Source organism: Narcine bancroftii, chromosome 12 (genome assembly GCF_036971445.1).
Source record: "Narcine bancroftii isolate sNarBan1 chromosome 12, sNarBan1.hap1, whole genome shotgun sequence".
NCBI lineage: Eukaryota > Metazoa > Chordata > Chondrichthyes > Torpediniformes > Narcinidae > Narcine > Narcine bancroftii.
This window is the reverse complement of record NC_091480.1, coordinates 21,813,807-21,837,418: the sequence shown is the minus strand read 5'-3', so window position 1 is coordinate 21,837,418 and position 23,612 is coordinate 21,813,807. Positions and strand designations below refer to the sequence as shown.

The 23,612-nt window shown below is 39.4% G+C and overlaps 1 protein-coding gene across 1 annotated transcript in view; it reads left to right on the top strand.

The window, feature by feature from the left end:
- The window catches only part of arhgdig (Rho GDP dissociation inhibitor (GDI) gamma), a 50,042-nt gene that overhangs the window by 12,781 nt on the left and 13,649 nt on the right, over positions 1 to 23,612 (top strand). The window contains exons 2-3 of the mRNA XM_069905083.1: positions 2,848 to 3,024; positions 18,117 to 18,200. Coding sequence (XP_069761184.1) covers positions 2,848 to 3,024; positions 18,117 to 18,200 — 261 coding nt within the window. The remainder of the gene's footprint in view (positions 1 to 2,847; positions 3,025 to 18,116; positions 18,201 to 23,612) is intronic.

The window sequence follows — 23,612 nt, the reverse complement described above, 5'->3', positions numbered from 1 at the left end:
GACTATTTTGTGTTGTCATTTCTCAGGAATGCAACTCATTCCCTACTGCACCTTCTCTACAACCAGTCCCTGTCATTGCACCAGTATGTCACAGCAGCCTGCGGTGTTGGAGTCTACATTGCCAAGCCGCCAGTTCCCTTGCTGAACACATCTCAAGGTTTCTCACACAAGCAGCACCAATCTTTCGCAATGTTTGTTCAAACCATGACAATAGTTATCACATGAAACATTATTTTAGGAAAAAGCACAGGTGAAAATGGATACAAGGCAGTTATAGTTGCTATTACATTAATTGTTTCGATTGCATTTGATTTGTTCATTGTTTTAATAGTAGCTTCTGAGTCTGAAGTGTCAAAGTAGCATTGATAATGAAGTTGACTGAGTGGCTCTTGAAGAAATTGATGCCCAAAAATATTCATGGTTTAAGCTGGCATTGGGTGAGAGCTGCGTGTGCAGAGAAGAGGCCTAGTGCCTCATACGGGGAGATCAATCTTACACATCAGTAACAGAGAAAAGCTTATACCACCCTTCCAAACTTTGGCTTTTCCAGCTTTCTGCTTTCCCCTGTTCAGCTTGAATACTGCTTGGCCTGTCTCCAGACTTCAGTCCACGCTCAAGTTGAGCTTTGGAAACTTGAGTGTGAACTGAAGTCTGGAGACTTTACCCACAGTCCGATTTCTGATCCTGAGACCACCAATTCCTTGCTTATCATGTCTGACGCTCACTTGCATGTTGGCAACTGCCTGCTCTCCTGTAGGAATAATTTATTGTCATGCTTGCAGAGGCACTGGTTCCAAGCCTCCTAAGAGCACACCATTTGCATTCAGAACAATAATTTCCTCCTCTCAACGCAAATAGATTTTGCGCAAGGCTGGGACATAGTTGTACGGCATGTTACTTATCTCACATACAAATGCAGCATGTGACAAATTGCAGTATGTTGCCCCAAATATTTCAGTTAAAGCCTTATATTTGTCTTTTGTTGAAGGGAATGATAAGAAATGCCATTTTTTCCCCCATCAAAACTACTTTTGTGCTGGTTGCTTAAATTGCCACCTTTCTTCCAATGGTTTACCAGATCACATAAATGACAAATTCTTCAACCATTTCTTTGACACTTATGGGTGTTAGGTTCTTTCTGTTGAGAACATCCACCCACGTATTCTTCAAATTTTGGCCTCTGTGTCAAATGACATTGGGTCATTCACACCAACCCAGACTCCATGCCATATTACAAATGGGTCTCAGGCCTCTCAAGATGCGTCTTTTAGTGTCCCTAGGGTGTGATGTTTAGCTTTGACTACAACAGTGTTGCTTAGCTGCAGTGTTGTTGCAAAAGGATGTGCGCTTGGTTATCTTTAGTAACTGACCTACAATTTCTGGGTCATTCCTACAAGAAGGGATGGTAGAGTTTGAATGCAAAATATAATTAGGAGAAACTAACAAATGGGCGAATGAAACTTAGGTTCCTTCTACATTGCCGGACTTTGAAATGTTACAAGACTGGGAAAGGTATTATTGACACATTTTACAGAATTCTTCTTTAATAAGATAGCCTGCTTCTCCAGGGAAAAGAAAACAACATTTTTGCCAGCATAAGGTCTCACATTAACCTGTCAAGACAGATACTTCTAGAATCACAACAGCATGACTGGGAACATAGAGCAAGAAACAAACTGCTGGAGGAACTTAATGGGTCAAGTAGTACCTGAGGAGGCAAAGTAATGTTCATTGATTCATGACCCTGGATCCCTTTGCCTTCACAGATGCCACTTGACCCATTGAGCTCCTCCAGCAGTTTGTTTACTGCGCATGCAGAGACTTGTCCTAATTGGTTCGCATATCAGATTTTCCACGTTACAGTAAAATCTCCGTTATCTGGAATTCAAGAAACCTCAAACAACTAGCAAAAAAAAAATTGTGGAAAACATATAGGTAAAAAATATGGAAGTTTAAAATTGGCATGCCTCACCATTCGTTCTCCATTCACGCCACACGCAGTCTCAAGCAACCGATAAACATGCTTATCTGGCATCTACCATTCCCCGTCGGTACCGGATACGATGGGTTTTACTGTAGTTTTATTCCATAACTTATTAACAAATTAACTTTACTTATGAATAGATGAGCAAGGTATACTGTTAATTGTTTTAGAGCCATAAGTAAAGTGATACAAGATTCTGACACCTTGATCTGTCAAAGAAATTATTATTTTATTGCATGGAGATACTTTACTGGAGAGTTACATTTAATTGATTGCAAGCATGCAGTGACGCGGGCACACTAAAGGAAACAGAAGTTGCTATACTCTTGTGATTTTATTGAAAAGCACACCTTGAAACCAGTTTCAAGCTCTCCTTCCCTGCTCCTGTTTGCTGCGAGGTTCCAGCACAGGCTCCAACAATAAAAGTGCGATGGACACATGTTTTTAAGGTCAACTCCTCCTTAGCTGTGTTTCCTCCAGGGCAGGGGCAAAGATGGAGCTATTAGTGAATCATTTCTACATCTCCACTGCACCTATTTCAACAGAACCAAACGTATATGATGTACTTGACTTCAGTGCAAACATCTTGGGTTTTGTTACTTTGTGACTAGGGTTAACTCTTCCAATAATTTGGAAATTTCCTCTGTGCTGTGTTGGTGTATGATATTTCCAGTCTGGAACTGATAAATTCTTAAATTTGCATAATCCTGAATAAACAAAAGAAATTTCTCTCCATTCACTGCACTCAATTTAAATGGTAATATCCAGTCTTTACAATTGATATTCACATAATATTAAGCAGTATTTTTCTATATCAAATGGTTTTGTCTAATGGAATAAACATAAACCATCTTTATCCTCAGATATTATGGCTGAGAAGGATCCAGAAATGTATCCTGTTGAAGAAAATGCCTTGATTGATTCAAACTATAAAGCACCAGCACAGAAAACACTTAAAGAAATTCAGGAGCTCGACTGCAATGATGAGAGTTTGAATAAATACAAACAGGCTCTTCTTGGCTCCTCTCCTCAGGATGTAGGTTAGTACTTCATTAATATTTATGTTTTGTATTATAAATTAAAGGAATGGTGACCTAATTTGCTGCCTCCTGACCATGTCAAAGCAAAGATCTGATTTATTTCCAAGTCTTAAATTCATAATTCTTTTCAGGTGCCAAAGGCCTTATTATGCAAGCAGAATGCAAAGAACCCTGAATCAGAAGATGGGAGTAATTAGAAGCGCTATCTTTTACCGCTGGACCATGAATTGAACTGAATGTGGAAAAATTAAAATCCTCAGTAACAAATTGAGCCACATTTTTCAAATGATCTTTCACTACCGACCAAGAAAAAATCTTCCTAAATACTATTTCTTTCATAAATCCCTGATTTATTTAATCACTGAATATTTGATGTGCCGTTGCTTTTTCTAAGCAGAGGTCAGTCTTGTCCATTTTGAAAAGGGGATTGAGTGTAGTGTAACAAAGTTTGCTGATGACATCACACAGAGTGGAAAAGCAAATTGTGCAAAGGATGCTGAGCGATAGAGATGGGTTAAGAGAGTAGACAAGGGCCTGGCAGATGGAGATGGTAAATGTGAAGTCATCCACTTTGGAAGGAAAATCGAAGATCAGATTATTATTTAAATGTTTGAAGACTGCAGCGTGCTGTTCCGCAGGTGAACATGTGAGAGCTGGTGCAAGAATTGAAAAAGTTGGTTTGCAGATGCAACAGGAATTGAAGAACACAAATGGGACGTTGGCCTTTATTGCTAGAAAGATCGAAATTAAGAGCAATGAGGTTCTGTGCCAAGTGTACATGATACGGGTGAGGCTGCATTTGGAGTACTGCATGCAGTTCTGGCCTCCTTACACGAGAATATATAAACTTTGCAAATGGTGTAGAGGAGGCTCACCAGTTTGATTCTAGAGATGAGGAAATTAAGCTATCAGGTGAGATTGTGTCACTTGTGTCGATGCTTTTGTTTTCAGAAGAATGTAAAGGATAGATAAGGTAGAGGCAGGAATGTCATTTCCACTGGTATCTGAGGCTAGAATGAGGGGACATATATTTGGTGGGGGGTGGGAGGTTTACATTTAGGACGAAGTGCTTTTCCCGGAGAAAAGTGAACGTGTGAAAATCTGTTCAAGGAATTCACCACATTAACTATTTTTAGACGGAGTTAGATAGATTTTTGCACCGTAGGGGTTTAAATGGCAGGTAGGTGAAGTGGTGTCCATAGTTATGATCCATTGAATGATGGAGCAAGCCTGACAGTTGTAAGTTTTGGGATGTTGATGGGGAGAGAGAACAATTGGTCACAATCCCTGTTGATTCAGTTAAAAAAAATGGGGTGGGAGGTTAAATACAAGCCTTGACAAGCACTTACTTTGACCCTGAGAAGGGTCAACTTGGTGGACTTGTGTTGAGAAAAAAAAATGGGAGAAATCAATCCATGTAACTTTGATAGAAGATCTACAGAAACCACCAGTATACTACCTCAATTCCAGGGAAAGTCTGACAATTCAATCTGTCATGATGTGTTAGATACTATTAAATTCTTCGAGTCTTGTATTACTAGATTTTTTTGTGGATTTGAAGGTGATCTCTGAGATTTAGAGTTTGGTTTGCATTTATTTGTAAAAATAATGGCTTAAGTACAGTGTAATTCAGACCTATCCCCCCCCTCTAAAACTCGCTGAACATGTGCTCTCTCAGTTAAGACATCCCTCCTGAACCATCCTTGGAAACAAACCTTTTTGTTGCCTGTCCAAAGGTTCCTTTGATGCATTAGGTGATACTTCACTGCATTAAATGTACTGTAAAACTCCAAGTTTATGTTAATTTCTTTCAAGTGACTACTTTCACTGTATCTTTCGATTCTAAATCATTGTGGGCCTGAAGAGTGTGTGTGTGTGTGAGAGAGAGAAAGAGAGAGAGAGAGAGCACTTGAAGGGAATATGTGAATAGGTTAGAAGAATGAGTAGAGCAGATTGAATTTCACAAGTTGGCGGGACTGAGGGTAAATTACTGATAATGTATCATTGAACTGGTTGCTTAAAAACTCAAGGGTCACTGAATGAGACATGGTCTCTCAAGAAGTATCTGTATCGTGTACAAAGACACTGCAGACAGTCCTGGAGTTGTGGAAGGGTTCTATTTTTGGGAACTACATGTAACCCCAATTTTAAGCACCCCGATTTAATGCAAATTCAGATATAGTGCGATGAGTTATTGGACTCATGCCCTCCGTATCCATGTGGGGATTGGTTCCTGGACCTCCCGCGGATACCAAAATCCACAGATGCTCAAGTCCATTACTGAGCAGGGGTAAATTAAGCAAGCAAGAGTGTCGGGCTCCGAGGCAGGAGCAGGGACCTCAGGCAAGTTACGGCAGTTGCAAACACAGATGCATGGTGCTGAGTATAAACATGATGCGGAACAACATTAAGCTACGAGTGTTCAGTGTCACCCACTTTATTTGTTTGCTATTTGTAGTTTACTAAAAATTAATTTGTGTTTCAATTTCAACTGTAAGAACACTATTTTATTGAAATCCCGATTTAGCACAACCCCACTTTTTCCACAATGAGATTTTTATGTATCCATAAACCGAGTTCTCCAAAAGTTAGAAGTAGCCATTTCCATGGCTACTCATGTCGTATTCCTGTAATTCTTCCATTTCATTGAATAATCATCCTAACATAATGAAACAATTAAACACTGTTTCCAGTCATCAATAAATACCATGAACATATTGTTATTAACTTTTAAAATCTATTACGAGTTTAAAAATGCATGGGAGAATTTATGTAAAGACAGATTTCTGTGATTCAGGACATCTCTATCCCAGAAGCTCATATTTACACCGCTTGCAGTGGCATAAATAGAAACTAAGAGACAAGACCTTTGAAAACTAACAGGTGTTTTACATGGCACAAGATCACTGGCCTCACTCAGTAGGTATGACACATTTATGATGTCTATCACTTGTATAGTAACTGATCACTGAGAACTTCACAGGAGTCTGAAACAAGTCTGGCTGCACATATAGAGTAGATGGCAGAGACCTTATAAACATGATCTACAGAGCTTGCAAAATTTATAGTTTCCTAAAAATGGCCATAGGGGGATAGAGTAATGAAGAGCAGTTCAGTTTGCTTGCCTTCATAGGTACGGGCATTAAGTACAAGAGTTGGGACATCTCGATGTAGTAGTATGAGACACTGTTTAGGCTACACTTGGAATATGGTGTACAGTTCTGTCATCACACTAAAAAAAGGATGTGGGAGAGTTGGAAAAGATGCAGAAGGAATTCACCAGGATGTTGCCTGGAATGGAGGGCTTTAGGTACAAAGAGATATTGGATAGACTTGGAATGTTCTCACTGGAGTGTAGGAGGAAGAGAGGTGAACTAATAAATGTTTTTACAATTCTGTGCAATAGATAGGATACATTGCCAGAAGAGGTGGTAGAGGCAGGTACAATCATACAGTATGTGGCCAGGAAATGAATAGAGGGAAATGGCCAACTGCAGGAAAGTCAGGTAGTATAGATGGGTATCTCAGCTGACATGGATGAGTCAGAAAAAGGGCCCGATTCAGTGTTGAATTACACACTGATGCTCATCGTTTACCAGGAGTATTGTAGTAGTTCAAGAAGGTCCCTCATGGATATTTTTTTCAAGGAGATTACAAAATGGACAAGAACTGCTGCACTTGCCTGTTATACACACACATCTTGACAAAACAATATAAAAGGTAGAGTGTTATATGTCCAGCTTGATCAAAGAAGGAGTTAAGCACCCTGTGCAACAGTGAGGCAATTGAGAAAATCTGCAGTTGTTGGGATCTATTGCAATACCGTGCACAAAAATGTTGGAGAAGCTCAGCAGGTCATGCAGCAGCCATTGGAAGTAAAAGTTGAAGGGCTCAGGCCTGAACGTTGACTGGCTTTTCCTTCCTATGGACCCTCCGTAATCTACTAAGTTTCTCCTGCACTTTAGTGGACTGCTGTGGAAGAATGTATTTGTTATGTTCTCATTCAGTGACAAAACACAGTAGAAGAATTTCCAGTGACAAATTCAATGAGCTTTCAACCTCATCTCCACATCAGACTCCACCCTTCCTGGGATTATTTAAGGAAAAATTCTGTATCCATGACTTTACAACTTCTCAACCTGAATATTGAGCACATTTCTTGCTGAAATTTTTTTTCTTCTACCTTTGAAAATAGTTTTCAAAGCCCTCCTGGCTGTGTTTCAAGTCACATTCATGCATCAACTTTCAAATTCTCACCTTTAATTTCAAATCCTTCCATGGCATCTCCCTCCCCATCTCTGTAACTACCTTCAGGCATTCTTAGAGATTGGCATCTTGATTTTATCCCCAGATTTAATTTCTCCATCATTAGTCATGGTGCATTTAAAAAAGCATGGCATTAAATTCTAACTGAAAATCTGAAAAAAAAACCCCAGAAAATGCTGAAAAAGAGCTGGTCAGGCAGCATCCGTGAAAAGAGAAACAGCCAACGTTTCAGGCCAGTGACTCTGCGAGGCTCCTTCACATCTTCATTTCCTTTTTCATAGCACTCCTTACAGTCTAACTTTTTCACTAAACGTTTGCTAAACGAGGTTCAGTGCCAAATTTTCTTTCTTTATGTCTTTGTATATAGCATTGATCAACTTAACTTCTGTTGTAATACTATGAAAATAAAGTTATTGTTAAATCTTACCGATAACATATTTCCACAAAGGGAATTTTAAACATTGAAGTGTTGACTATCATTTGTCACTCCTCAACATTCATTGGAGCGACTTCATCACCAACATCGAAGTACTCGAGATGGCAGAGGCTGACAGCATCGAATCCACGCTGCTGAAGATCCAACTGCGCTGGGTAGGTCACGTCTCCAGAATGGAGGACCATCGCCATCCTAACATCGTGTTCTATGGCAAGCTCTCCACTGGCCACCGAGACAGAGGTGCACCAAAGAAGAGGTACAAGGACTGCCTAAAGAAATCTCTTGGTGCCTGCCACATTGACCACCGTCAGTGAGCTGATCTTGTCTCCAACTGTGCATCTTGGCGCCTCACAGTTCGGCGGGCAGCAACCTCCTTTGAAGAAGACCGCAGAGCCCACCTCACTGACAAAAAACAAAGGAGGAAAAACCCAACACCCAACCCCAACCCACCAATTTTCCCTTGCAACCGCTGCAACCGTGTCTGCCTGTCCCGCATCGGACTTGTCAGCCACAAACGAGCCTGCAGCTGACGTGGACATTACCCCTCCATAAATCTTCGTCCGCAAAGCCAAGCCAAAAGAAAAAAAAAGAAAGAATGTAACACAGAAGAACTAGTCCCTAACTTGATGTCCAACAGTCAGATGGTATTTAAGATTTGGGGTGTCAAATAGATATAATGGTAATTAGACATCCCTAACACGATTAACATAATTTGAATTTTCCCCAAATTTTGCTAAAATAGATTACCGAATTTATAATTCAATTGAAAGAGAGGAGTAATTTTCATGAACAATAAATGAAGGCTCTTTCAATGAAGGACTGAGAGAGAGAAAGAAGAGGGAGAGAGGAGGGAGAGGTGGAGAGAGAGATTCTTCTTATTCCTCCTAAGAAGAACCTTCCTGAAGGATGCCCTCACCAAAACTATCTTTGTTTTATTGATTCTTTAAGGTTAAGTCCATGGTGGTATTGAAGTACTCCATTGTTAGGTGAAGGACTCTGATCTTAAGTTTGATAGAGTTTCATGAAGTCGATGAAATATCCCAGAAAGCCTCATCACGATTGCATCTTAAAAGTCATCTCGAAACCACCTGGATTGACCCGAACAGTGATGCACCTGTAAGTAATGGCTGAAGTACTGAGCATTGATCATTTTACTCTTGCTCAGCAAATAGGATGATGTCAGATTAACTGCTCTCCAACAAACTACTTTGCTGGACCTTTAATGAGCATTATGCTTGCAACTTAAGCAAAGATCAGCCCTTTAACAAGCAATCAATCCCAGTGCACACAAACCTTTGTAGCAGGATGCCATCTTATAAGCTGGATAAATTCCCATTTAAGCTGAAGTCACCACCTTGTCCATCTTGGAGTTTCCATAGCACCTAAAAGTGTATCTCTGTCATTCTATCTTTATGTAAGGTAATTAAAAAACATTAAATAGTTAATTTCTTCCTAATTTGAATAAATCACACTAACATGATCTGAAAAATCAGGCTATATTTTTAAAAATAATTTAGAGATACAGAATTGTTATAGGCCTCTGTGTCCCTTGAGTCCATGCCACCCAAATACACCCCACGTGACCAAGCAATCTACCAACCCCGCATGTCTTTGGAATGTGGGAGGAAACCTGAGCACCTGGAGGAAACCCACACAGAAATGGGGAGAAGGTACAAATTCCTGACGGATAGCGCCAGATTCAAACATGGCTGTAATAGTGTAGCGCTAACCGTACTGCCCCATTGTATTGTAACTGACTGGTTGTTTTGTTGCGCCAGTGTGCGATTTGAATTGTGGAAACCCATAATTTACAGCTTCCTTTAGGCTTGCAAGTACTGGAAGGGATTTTCATGTAGGTTACTTCATTCAAAGAGATTGAGCGAGAGCACAGGTTCTATAAAACAATTAGAACTGGATTCTAATAATAACCTCTGAAAACAGAGATCCCACTCACAATTGGAATATATCTGTTTGTATTGCCTTTACAGTTTTTAATGATCGAGCATCTTCGTAGCAATGAACTTAAGGTTAGGAGTCTGTCCTTTTGTTATGGCTGCTTGATGTGGAACATTCCCAAGTGGAGAAAATGAATATGTCCACTTTGACAATGCAATCTCAATTCATGAGGGCACATTGTGGGGAAAAAAATCCAGGAATAGAAGATACCAAAGATACTTTATTTGCATCTTTCAGCATACAGCAATTTGATGATCACAAGTGGATTGGATACCAGACCATAGAGAAATCATTCATAAACTTGATAGAATATTGTACTGATTATAGAGGAATCTTTCATTTTTATGCCGAAACAAATGTGTAAAATGTAATTTGAGATTTAATGATCTGATACTGATTTCTTCTGCAAGGATTGACTGAACAGATTTACGTTGACTTGCTAATTATACCACTTTAAAAGAAGCTAAATTAATGCATTACTTCAGCTTCCAGTAGATATCCCATGATATTTTTATGCTTGCTGCATTTTGGAAGCCCACCCCAAATGCCAAAGTTGGCACAATATCCCAGAGGAAATACTGCTCGGTATTCAGGTGCAATTTCATGCAGCATCTTTAGGAAGTAAAGGGTGACCAACATTTTAGTCCCGAGTCCTTCGTCAAAGTAAAGGTTAACCAGCATTTTGGGCCTGAGCCCTCCATCGCAGTTTAAGTCTGCATTGATGCCTGCTCCGCATATTGTTGGCATCCGCAGCAACGTGCAGATGTTCAAGGCGAGCTGGTTGGAAGATGGTCCCTCTGAACTCACTGCTAGAGTAGCAACCTTAGTAGCGATGCGCCGAGTCGAAGGGCTGCATTAGTACCACGTCCAACTCCGTGGCGAGTATTTGCTTCCAATTAGCAACCCATTAGCTTGAATTTGGTTGCTATCTTTTTGGAAAAAGGATGGTATTTCAGATATAAACTTATTAAATGTATTTCATTGTTAGCATTTTCACCAGTTTGTCATTTTGTTTTATTATTTTAAAATACTTTAATACTAATTATTCAAATCTACTTGAATTGTCTTAGAGGGGGTGAGGATTCGAGCCCATGACACTGCCCCTGAAGCCTGGTTGTTGTGTGGAGCCCAACCACCTCACAGCTCCGTCTGCCCTTTATATGTAGAGGAAGTCAGAGGGGGTTGCCTCCTCATGCAGCTCCTCGTAGGCAATGGACAACACTACGGTGATCTGGCCTGTTGTTCTGGGCTATTTAAAGGGCCAGCATTCACTAAATTTAGGGGAAACTAATTAAATGTAAAAGGATGAATTTTAAAGCAGAATATTTTATTAAGAGATTGTGGGAGGAGCAATGTGTTACTAAATCCAAATTCCTGTTTAAGATATAATTTTGGGTGGTTGTTGTATTCCTTCAGGGGTAAATATTGATAAATCTTAACAAACCATTTTTAGAAAGAGTTCCAATGTGTCTCAAAGGTCTAATTCAAACCTTCAACACTCAAAAGGTGAGGTAGCTGCAGGAAGCATCCGAAGTATGTTCACTATTCACTTAGGGAATTATTGAACTGAATTATTTATTGTCACATACACCAGGATACATTGAAAAGCCTTGTTTTGTGGGGCAAGTCAATCCATACTAATTTGTGACAGTTTGCGATCAAAGTGAATGTGCAATAAATATAGGCACTTCTATGCCTTGTAGACTTGTGTCCCTCTATAAACACATTTTCAATGCATAATAATATCTGGAAGATGCAGTGAAACGAGATATCAATTTTAATTTTGAGAAATCGGCAGCTACAATAGGATCCTCATCCTGGAATTTTAAAGAACATTGAGTTGGCAACTAAACCTTGTGTGACAATGGAATCAATTTTCACATATGTGTTAATGTGATTGAGAGGTGGAAGGTGTCTACTACATACAGCTAAGATGCATTTCAGAAAGTTGCTTATGAATGCGAAACATGAGGACAACCCAGATTCCTATAGCAACGTCATACAGAGAGGAAGTTGGTATGCTACTCAGGGTTTCTGGAGTGGCAGCTTCTGCTCTTGCAGTGTATACATCAAGAGTTAGTTGAGACTAAATAAGTATGTACTGTCACTTATATGCCAGTTTGCCCTCAGGATTTTATTCTTAACTAGTTTCCCTTCAAATGCAACAATTAGGCCTCTAAATGAGTCTTGAAGTTAAAATTCTTGAAGAATCTAGGATTTTATCAGACCACTTGAAACATTTTGCTGCTGGAGCATAGCTCATTTGAGCTGACAACATCCCTCAGCTATGAGGGATGATACTCCAGTTTCTTTCAGACATTCTCCAACGCCACATGTTAGGGAATTTATTCCTTATTAGGAGTTTCTTCCAGGTGATAGATTATTTGGCCACTGTAAAGTGTTCCTAGCGTGCAGATGAATGGTAGAATCTGGGGGATTTGATGAGAACATGGGGGAATAAAATGGGATGAATGCATAATTAGTGTAAGTGGATCGTTGCTAGTTGGTGTGGACTCGGCCGTCTGCAAGGTCTGTATCCACAACTCTATGAATTGCCCAATTTCCTGTGATAACTTTTAGAAAGGGTGAAATGTTCAAAGACCTCTGAGCACAGATAATAACACGTGCTTCTGGCAAACAGCACTGTTATTTATTTCCTATTTCAGATAGCACTTGAATCCAGTCCAATGAATTGATTTTTGTTAAAAGAAATTTTATTCAAGTAGATGCAAACCCCACTGGGTAGAAAGGAAGTCAGGTGATTAATGAAGAGATATTTTCTTCCTTGGAGATGATTTTGGTTGAATCAGTTACTATTTCTAACATAATGTACATAATAACATTAAATTAAAATATTTAAGAACTTCAACACCCCAAACCAATTTTATTTTGATAAAAGGATTTGCCCCATGTAATTGTGACTTTATTCAGATGAAAGCACCCCAGCCAGCTAAAGCTATCGACAAGATAATGTTGCAACTATTTTCTTCCTCTATTGGGTTGCTTTTATTAAACATTTGTCAAAATATCTCACTTTTTAAATGATATAATGAGGTATTTGGTGACATATAAAACAATGCAGCTATTTCAATATGTATATTAGTGCTCAGTTTCCCACCTCCCCACTCAATTCCTGTTCATCATCCCACACCGTCAGACATCCTTGAAAGGATGGGTAGCAGGAGTTGCAAATTTGAGACTGCTGTGAGATATCTAAACATTGTTTTAAAAAATGAATTCCTTACACTTTTGTATTTCATGCCAAGATCGAAGCACATGAATGTGCTTTAGGAAAAGATAGAGGATGTTTTACGCAATAGTAGATGTTTTCATCTGAAGAAAGCAAAACAGTGGCTTCTATGGTTGAGCAGAGTTGGAGACTGATAAGTAAAAAAAACAAATCAAATTAGCCTTAAGACAAGCATGTAACAAATAGCATTTTCTGAACTAACAGTAAGACCAGTTAGTGCTTTGCTTATATTAAGAACCATTAATTTTTAATACAATTAAAAAAATTTTTTCTTAGATTAAATCCTTTGCATTCATTATTTTTAAGGTATGACCATAGTTTATCTTCCATCTCTTTTTTACCTATTGTCGTCCAGCCAGTATCCATTTTTGTGTACTTGTACTCATCTCAACCACTTTCCCATTCAATGTATTTGTCTGAGGTTTTGAAGGTACCCTTCCCTACTTTTTTTTTGGAATCTGCTGGATTTCTACTTTTCCTTGCATTTGTACAATTCTTGTGGGCTACTTTTCCTGGTTGCTTTCAGGACCAATGGCAATCTGAGCTGGCAGAATAAGGACCCAGAGACGCCTAACCCATTTAGTCTGACTTCATTGCAGTAAAAGTAAGGAAACACTCAGCAGATCGTGCAATAGAAAAAGCCTGTCCCGCTTCGGACTTGTCAGCCACAAACGAGCCTGCAGCTGACGTGGACTTTACCCCTCCATAAATCTTTGTCTGCGAAGCCAAACCAAGAAGAAAAGCTACTGTTATCTGGAATTCAAGAGATTAAAAAAAAAATCACAAAATAGGTTAAAAAAATGGACGTTTAACATTGGCGCAGCTTACCATGAGTTCAGCAATCATGCAACATGCATTCTCAAGCAACTGGAAAATTCACACTGTAGGAGCTGGATACCAGGGGTTTTACTGAAGTTAATATTTCATGTCTAGAAAAGATTGAGAACCTACAAGATTAACTGGTTCACTCTCCACTGAGACCACCTGGCATGCCGATACTTCTGACTTTCCCAGTTGTTATGCCCAACACCTATGGATTTAAAAAAAAACTATTGCAGGATGGATTCTGGTAAATGAGTAAAATCAGGTATCACAAATCATCATCCTGAAGTCCACTGACACTCTAATTGACTGTTAGTTGCTGCAGGTGCCCATTAAAAATGCTCCAAGGCTTTGTTCATGTTTGTGCTTCACTTAATAATTCATCATTGCAGTGAGGAACTGTATGGCAGCAAACAAGTGGCACCCAAGAATTTCCAGCAATACTTAAAGCTACACTATGTTTACTTTGTGTTGGAGTAAGACTGTATTTCAAAAGTTTTTTTGAGACAACTGACTTTCTGGAGCACTTACCAATTAATATTTTTATCTGGAGAGGTTTTAAGTTCCAAACTACGGTACATTTAAAAAAACTAGATCCTAGCCTTGAAGTGTTTGGTTATACACCCACTTTTAAGAAATCTCCTCCACCTCCCCTGCAGCCTTGCTCTGGAAGGCAAATGGAATGAATCCAGTCAAAGGAAGAGATGGCGGGGGGCGTGGCAAGATGGCGTAGGGAGCGGACGTGCCTTCCCGGTCTCCCCCAGGCAGTTATATAAATACCCGTTTTAAGAATATTTATTTTCTGTTAAAAGTCTTTGTTTTGTTTATCAATTGTTTTTAGTTTAAAATGGCAACAAAAATTAAGGAAAATAGAGTTCAAATACAGGACAAAACTGCACTCTCCGACTTTGGAAGAAACTCGGCCTACTTGCCCAGACAGAACCACGGAGTCAAGGCTGGAATCTTCTTAAGAACGGAGCTCATTAATTGGACTGTCGGATAAGCTGACCTTGGACACCCCTTTGAAAGATGGTGATGAATATTGATTTGAAATGTTTTATGAAGATAAATTGCAGTAATTGGCATTGGTTGCCCGTGAGTTTTAAAAATCCAGATAACATTAAAGTTTATTAGTGATTTTTTTTGGATGGAATATCAGAAGGATGAACTTATTATCTATAAATACAGAGCAAAATTACATTCTTTGACTTTGGAAGAAATTTGACCTATTTGCCCAGACAGAGCCGGAGTTGGTGCTGGAATTTTCTCAAGAACAGAACTTATTAAAGTTGATTTCGGACTCCTTTTTGAAAGATGGCGACGAATGTTGATTTGAAATATTTGAAATATTTTCTGAAGATAAACATATATATGGAACTCCTTGACCTGCAATAAGGTTTATCAGTGATTTTTTTTGGATGGAATATTGGAAGAGTGAATTCATTATCTGTGAGTATACATACATTGCAAACAGATTTTAATAGTTTTGAAAAGGTTTGTTTTTAAACTAAACAACAAGATCAGTTTAATATTGAGAAAATTGGAAAAAACGGAAACTTTATTATTAAATTTGGAAATTCAGTAGAAAGAAACTATGAACAAGATTGATGATTTATAAAATTAAAGTCGAAGGAGCAATGTCCAAGAAGAGTTAAAAATTTTGAATAAGTTTTTCTTGAAAATAAACAATAATTTTAACTTAACATTGAGAAGATTGACAAAGTGGAAAATTTGATATTAAATTGGGAAACATAGAAGAAAGAACTTATGAATAACATTGATGCTTTAGAAGATCAAGACTGAAGGAATTATGTTCAAGAAAATTTTAAAAGATTTGAAAAAACTTTTTTTGAAAGTAAGCTACAAATTTAACTTGAGACTGAGAAGAATGGAAGATTCGGTGTTGAACTGGGATGTTCAGAGGTGTTTTAATTCAGTGGATGAAATTCAGGAAGACTTGAAAAAAAAATTTAAAAAAAAGCTTTTATTGATTGTAAACAATGTTTAACTCAGTGTTGGGAGGGTGGAAAGGGTGAAAATTTAATATCAAGTTTGGATTTTCAAAAGAAAAGTTTATGAATAAGATTGGTTAAATTGATGGACCGGGGTTTTATGGATATAAGAAATGATGATTTTTCGGTTTATACGTGTATTTTGTCTGCCGGGGGGGGGGGGGGGGAGGGGGTGGTACTCCTGCTCCCGAAAGTCATATGCCACTTGTGGTTTATACCACACCCATTTGGGTTTTTGGGAATTAACCACCACAAGGTGGTTTCCTAAGGGGTTAGGGGAGGTGGGGGGGGGGGTGAAAATTTGAAAATTATTTAGTATCTATTATGTAATATTATACTAAGTCAATTTGAAATGAATGTATGGAGATACTATAAATAAATTTCAAAAAAAAAAGGATAGTGAGGTCTTTTCTTTCCCACGACAGCCAGAAGGCATCTCTTCGAATCTGACTCGTTTGCTCCAAAGTCTCCATGTGGCCTTTTTTTTTAAGCTGAGACCTTCAAAACCATCTCATAGCCTGTTAACCAACTAGTGACATGCCTTATTTGGAAGTGGGTGATTGGGGCTCTCAATTACCACTCCAAAATAAAAATCTTATGATAGAGTATGAAACCTGGATGCATGGTCTCCAGGCTTTAAAAAATAGTTACATTATGCTAATAATCTACTGCCCGAAAAGATGAGCTCGAATCAATCTTTAAATTTTGTCAACATCATCCACCAGTCTTATTCTGACCTGCTTTACTCTATTCTTTTACCTTGAAACCATCTGTTGCCTCTTTTGTGGATTGTCGTTACTACAAGAGTGAAGCCCTAGCTTTTCAGGTTTATGTACTGTACTATCTTTATTTTTTTTCTCTAAGAACCGACATGAATATTTCTGAATGTTTCTTTTGAGACTTAATAACAATTCAGCTCATTTTATTGTGGTCCATTTTCACTCACCCCTTTGAGATTTTCCTTGTCTAAATTTAAAGCGTTGGCTTGTGACTTCTTTCGCTCTGTCAAATCTAATCCCTCTTGATCCTTATTATTTTTACAATTATCATGGTTTTCTTTGTCTGGGGATTGTTGAATAGGCTATTTTTCACTTTACCAAATAATAAGATGTCAGTTTCATGAAAAGGGGAGAACATCAATTTGTGCCTATGTATGGAACTATACAAGAGAGCTTGGGTGGTAATTTTCATCGAGCCTCTGGGCATGACATGCATCTATGGCAGCCACACAAAGGAAAGGAAAGTGAAGTGCCTTCCTGTTTCCCCCCCCGACTGTGCAATTGTTGTTCCCATTGAAATGATTCCAATAGCAGCAGGCGAGCATAAATTAAGGAGTTCCATTTTAAAATAACGTCCATCAATTGTAACTTGAATAACGTTTGAAAGACCAATATCCAGAAATTCATCCCCTGACAACAGTGTAGCTGCTGCAGGGGTGGCCAAACCACCGCTCCAAGCCACATGCGGCTCATCGACAAATAATGCGAGGCTTGCGAAAATACGACGGCTGAGACAGGAATCTTTCAAGCCGGTGCTCACAATGGTGGTTTTAGTTGGTACAGTTTATGATCGTGTGATTGTTGTGGCTCTCATACATCTGAAGTTTACTTTAAGCAGGTCTAGAAGGTTTAGTGTAATGAATGGAGATACATTTCTAACTAAGTGTAACACAACAAATGAGATGAAGAAATAAAATGAAGCCTCAATTTCACATTTAAAATACAGCAAATTTTTAATTTAGACGAAGCATGGGAACAGGCCTTTTCTGCCCGTATTGCCCAACTGCACTCAAAACCAACAGCCCACAGTACATTTTGAAGTGGGGGGGGGGGAAGAGAGAAACCGGAGCACCTGGAAGAAACCCGCACAGACACGGGGAGCACGTACAAACTCCTTAACTGACTGTGTGGGATTCCAAGCCCAGTCCCAATCACTGGCACTGTTACAGAGTTGCGCTCACCGCTACACCAACCTAGTAGTAATCTGCAGTCTGGTCTGAACTGCTGTATTTGGGGTTACATTTTTGAAGCAGTGTGAGAGACATGTGCCAAGTTACACTTAATAGTGAAATATGATGGTGACAAAGGCAGCAGAGCATTTTCCATTCAGAACAAGGCATTTCTTGCTACTGGCAATCTTGTCAATGAACAGTGTTACTCATCCTCAAAGATATCTGGTAATTCGAACTGTTCCGATCAAGTAACTGAACGCTTAAGGAGTTTTCTGTTAATGTGAATTACTGCTGCTGAACTATTCTACCGAGTTACTTAGCCGTCTGTAAACATTGTTGTGCTTTAGAAGTAAAAGCCAACTTTTGAAAGCAATTCTGATCTATGTTTATTATTTCCAGATCCTAATTTACCCAACGTTCAAGTCACAAGATTGACTTTGATCTGTCCTGCTGCACCGGAGCCTATTGTTATGGATTTAACAGGTAACAAAATTCTTTTCCGCTGTAGCCCTCCTGTTCCCTTCAGTGAGAGCACAGGAACATGCAAGAATTCCTGCTCTGCTCTTTGCTGCAAACAGCGAGAAGCTGGTGGAACCCAAAAAGTCAGGGAGCATTCATGGGTAGAAATGGTCAGTCAATGTTTCGGGTGTACTGACAACCACACCAGCAGTGCGGGTACAAGACAGCTTTAATAAACTAATATGTACACTAAGAGGACTTGTCTCTGCAAGACGAACCTGGAAGGCTGGACTGTAGCTCTGGACTGTTTTATATACAAGGTCACCGGGATGACCCCTGGTGATCTAGTGGTCTAATTACATATCACCACATTGGGTTGGGGCAGTTTTGAGTCGTGAAGTAATGTTGCAGCTCTCTAAATCTCTGGAGAGACCCCAAACTTGGAATATTGCATTAAATTTTGATCACCGCTTTACAGGAAATGTCAGACCAATAGGCCTATAGTTTCCTTTTTTCTGTCTATCACTTTTCTTAAACAGTGGAACCACATTTATAACCTTCCAATCTTCTGGAATCATGCCCAAGTCTATTGACTTCTGGGGTGATGTCAAGTATATCGAGGAGGAAAGAAACAACAGGTGGCAAAGAAAATTGGAAGAGGCTTCGGGGTGATAGGGTGTTGGATAGAAGGCAGGAGAGGTGAAGCAACAGGTAGAGGGAGAGGAGGGTGAGAGAAAGTTACTGAGAAAAGTAAGAACAGGAGTGGCATCAAATGGGGGTGGAGTTACTTATATTTAGAAATGCAGATGGTTATGCTATTGGGTTTAAGGCTGGCTCGGAGAAATATGGCGTTGTTCCTCAGATTAATATTAGGCTTCATCCACACCATTACCAGATATTTTATGACTGGCCTGTTATCAAAGATTGGAGTGGGATACACAATGCCCTACAAGACTTTAAAAAAATGTGAAATACCCTTAGAAAGTAAGACCATATATTTTGGGTATATACCTCAAGAATGGTTGAAAAGAGATAAATATTTAATGAATATACTGCTGGTGGTTGGTGAAAAGACTCAACAGGAGATGGTCGTCACAGGAGAGCCCAACTTTAAACACATGGAGGAAATTATATTGGACATTTATAAAATAGATAACAGCACCTGTTAACTATAAATTGGAATAATTTGATTCATACTGGGAAAAATGGTTCATAGGCCTGACATTATTATTACAAATCAATGAACTATTTTTTAACCAGGTCAGTGTTCAATGATTATTGTGATGCACCCTCGAGAAGGTAGTGGAGAAACAGACTCGTTATTCCACTGTCGGCTGTGCAGCTTGTTTCTGCTTTCTGAAATACCGGCTGGAGATTCCTTTCCAGCCAAATTCCTGTTCTCTGAATCTGGACTTGGATAGTTTTGTGCAGTTACATGCTCATTGTGAAAGAGGAAGGGCCTATTCTTCAACATGGCACAGAATCCATGTTGGCTTCCATCAATTCCCCCTCCCTTTATTTCCCTGCAGCCCTACATCTTATCCCTTCACACACTCATCAATTTTCCTTTAGATCTTTCGTCACTTACCTACTGGCTGCACTAAGTTAATTATTTGAGAAATTTTCAAAGTCACTGCAGTGAGGTAGGAAACATGGCAGCCAATAAATGCATAGAAACATCCCAAGCCAGCAAGGTAACAATGACCCTGGAACCCTGACAGCGGGCACTCTGTTGCCCTCCACACTTTCAGAACCAACACCAGGCAGTTTCTGATGATTCATCTTCCTTTGGAGTCATGCAGTGACTGAGGGCTGCTATGGAAGTTCTGATTCCTGGTGTACATTCAGGCTACTGCCTTCACATCTCTGGATCCCAGAGCTCAGTGATGCACAACACAGCACACCCAGTCCATTCATATTATAGAGCTATGCTACTGGGGAGCTGATGATGTCACCATTGCGTCATTATTCGCTGATAGCCTATTGGCCCAAGTTGTGGGGCAAATGACAGTTTGATGCCTGACCATCCAAGTCCAGAGTTTCTCAAGGAAATTCTTCAAGACAGTTTGTACCATCCTTCACTGCTACAGGGCACACGTCCTCCAGCTGCATGGCACCGGTGAGGTAGCAGAACAGCGCAAAGTTGATTAGCTTACAGTTGCATATCTTATCTTGATTGGACGTACAAATCTAGAATGTTGATTTGGTTTAGTCTTGCATCTCTTAATTGTAGAGAAGCAGATACAGATCTGATCATCAGGGAAAAGATGATGAGTGAAGAAATTGCCACCTTTATTTGCATTCACCTATTATATTTCTTGGCAGGTCAGTGTTCCATGACTATTGCACTGTACTTTTCTTTGGAGCGAGAAAGAATGCAGGTGACTTGATATAAATCTTCAAGATTCTGAGAGCCACAAGTTAGACAGTCAGCACCTTTTTCTGAGGGTAGGAATAGCAAATGCTAGAGGACATCTGTACAAAATGAAGAAATTTAGAGAAGACATCAGGGGCCAGGACAGAGTTGTGGATACCTGGAATGTCTTGCTAAGGGTGGTGGTGGAGGATAGAACATTAGGGACATTTGAGAGACTCTTAGACACATGGATGAAATAAAAATAGTTATGAAGTAGGAAGGGGTTAGTTTATTTTGGTAGGTATTTATTGGTTGGCACATCAAGGACTAAAGGCCCTGTACTGTGCTGTAGTACTCTCTATTCTTTGAACCCTTGAGAAAGTGTAGCGGCTATAAGTTACACAGTAAACAATCAAAAGAACACACTCATTAGTTCTTCAGTACAAAATGGAGTCAATCTTTTTTATTCTTCTCAGCCACTACAAACTCTTTCTTCATCCCATAAAACACCACCCAGCCAAGCCCCCCTGACCGGCACTATTCCCGACTCAGGGAAGTACAAAAGTAGTGGAGAAGCAGACTCATTTCTCCACTGTCAACTGAGCAGCTTATTTCTGCTTTCTGAATACACCTTCCCAGGCAAATTCCTGTTCCTCTAGCATTTTCCTGCTTCTGAAGATCCTCATTTTCTTTTCATATTCAGAGACTCAACAGAACACCAACTTTTACCCACATTTGCACCATGCAATGTTTATGGCTATTGAAGTAAATGAAATTCCACTGTTACCACACACAAGTGCACTATTTTGAGAGCAGAATTTACCTCCTCACTACATTTCACTCAAAAGCTGAATGCTAATCAGGACTTTCAGCTTCCCTTTAATTAGTAGAGGTTATAGGGATTCTTCTAGCGACTAAACACCAGATTGTCAATGCATGAGCAATACAAGGGTTCTCGCTGGAATGTCAGGTCCTGTTCGCAGAGATGGTATCAAGCTAGGATTGCACATGACTTGTTGTCATCAACTTCTGCCATCCTCGTGCAATAAATTTATGAGCATATTATTTAATATGCCCATCAGAGAGTCACACTAAAATATTGTGCGAGATTCACAAAATGTAGTAGGAAATTCAACCAATTTCAAATTTATAGTCAGAATACATACATAGTATCACATACAACCTTGAGATTCTTTTTCCACATGCAAGGCAGAATGACCACTTATTGGTAGTTCAAAAATTTTACTGAAGATGATGTCTATGTGTAAAAAAAAGTAATGTAAACAAACTGCAATACAGAGAGAGAAATAAAGTGCAAAAGTAAGAGTCCTTAATTGAGTTTCTGATTGAGTTTGTCATTGAGGAGTCTGAAGGTGGAGGGGGAGCAGCTGTTCCTGAATCCGATGATGCGAATCTTGATGCACCTATACCTCCTTCCTGATGGTAGGAAGGAGAACAGAGCTGGTTTCCCTTGTGGATCCTTGATGATTGCTCCTGCTCTCCAACGGCAGTGTTCCCTATAGATGTCTCGATGGTGGGGAGGGTTTTGCCTGTGATGATCTAGGCTGCGTCCACTACCTTTTGGAGGGCTTTCCATTCAGGGGCATTGTCACCTCCATACCAGACCATAATGCAGCCGGTCAACACACTCTCCTGTATAAATTTGCCAGGGTTTCTGATGACATACCAAACCTCTGCAAACTCCTGAGGAAGAAAAGGCACTGACATGCTTTCTTCGTGATTCCATTAATGTGTTGGCTCCAGGAAGATCCTCTGAGATAGCGACGCTCTAGAACTGGGTGTCAAACTCAAATTCACAGAGGGCCAAAATTAAAAACTTGGACTAAGTCGTGGGCCAAACTAAATATTTATTGAAAATTTTCAACAACATCTCTTCTTTCAACATATGTAATGTTAAACTTTTTCTTATTAAAATAAATGTTTAATAATAGTTTTGGTTAAACTCTTTCCAGAAGAAGCATTAACAAATGAGAAATAAAATATTCAATAAATAATATTTCTCTACAGCCTTTAAGCTCCTTTTAAATGTATTTTTTTCCACAAGCCAACAAGTCAAAAAAATAACAACTTGCTTCAATGAAAATCCAATCTTTCAACGATGAACAGTCCAAAGTAACCAAAGAAAATATGAATCCAAGCTTAGCTTGCTACACTGTGATTTACCCTGATGCACCTGGGTCTAAACCAGATACTTGGCATCTCCTCTTAGATGCAAGTTCATCAAACTCTGGGGTCAGAGTTTGCCTCCCACCTGTCTTGAAAGGTCCTGTTTTCTGTCTTTGGTTTGGCCATTTTTTGTAAGGGGTTTATTACACGCGAGTTAGGTGACAGGTCGCAGATGCTAACGAAAGTAAACAGAGGAGGTGGGGGCGATTAGCAGGCTGACGCATTTGCAAAGCATTCTGGGATTCGTAGTATTAGCTGTGCATGCGCTATACTGGCGTGGCGGCCAGCTCTAATACATATTTGATATGATCTTGCAGGCCAAATATAATTATATCACGGGCCAAATTTGGCCCGCGGGCCTGAGTTTGACATGTGTGCTCTAGAACTTGAATTCTGTGGCCATTACCTGTTTTGGAACCCCTCTGTGATGGTCATATTTCCTACCTGATAGCAGTTACTATGTACTAAAGTTAGCTTTTGTGAAACACTGTCAAACATGCTCAGGTTGTGAAAGCTATCAAATCCCAGAGCTGGGAGATCAATGATGTGATCCACTTTATCACCCATCATTCTCACTGATGCATTTGGGAAACCTGACATATATATAGTGGCTTTCGGAAGTATGAAATTCTTTAAAAGGCTTTTGATGATATAGGTGGGAAAACTTGCTTTTAATCATTCAATAAAAATTAAAAGGCTCCTCTGTGCTGTTCAGAGAATCAATGGCTGATAATAAAAAGACTTTTATGGAGTCAGAACTAAACAATTCAATATTGTTGGTTTAAATATACTAATTGATTGAATTTGTCATGTTCAATGTGGATCTCAGCTGAATTAAGTTGTTGGGCTTCATTGTCGAGCCCTCTTCAATTGAATACATTGTCAGTGAAGTT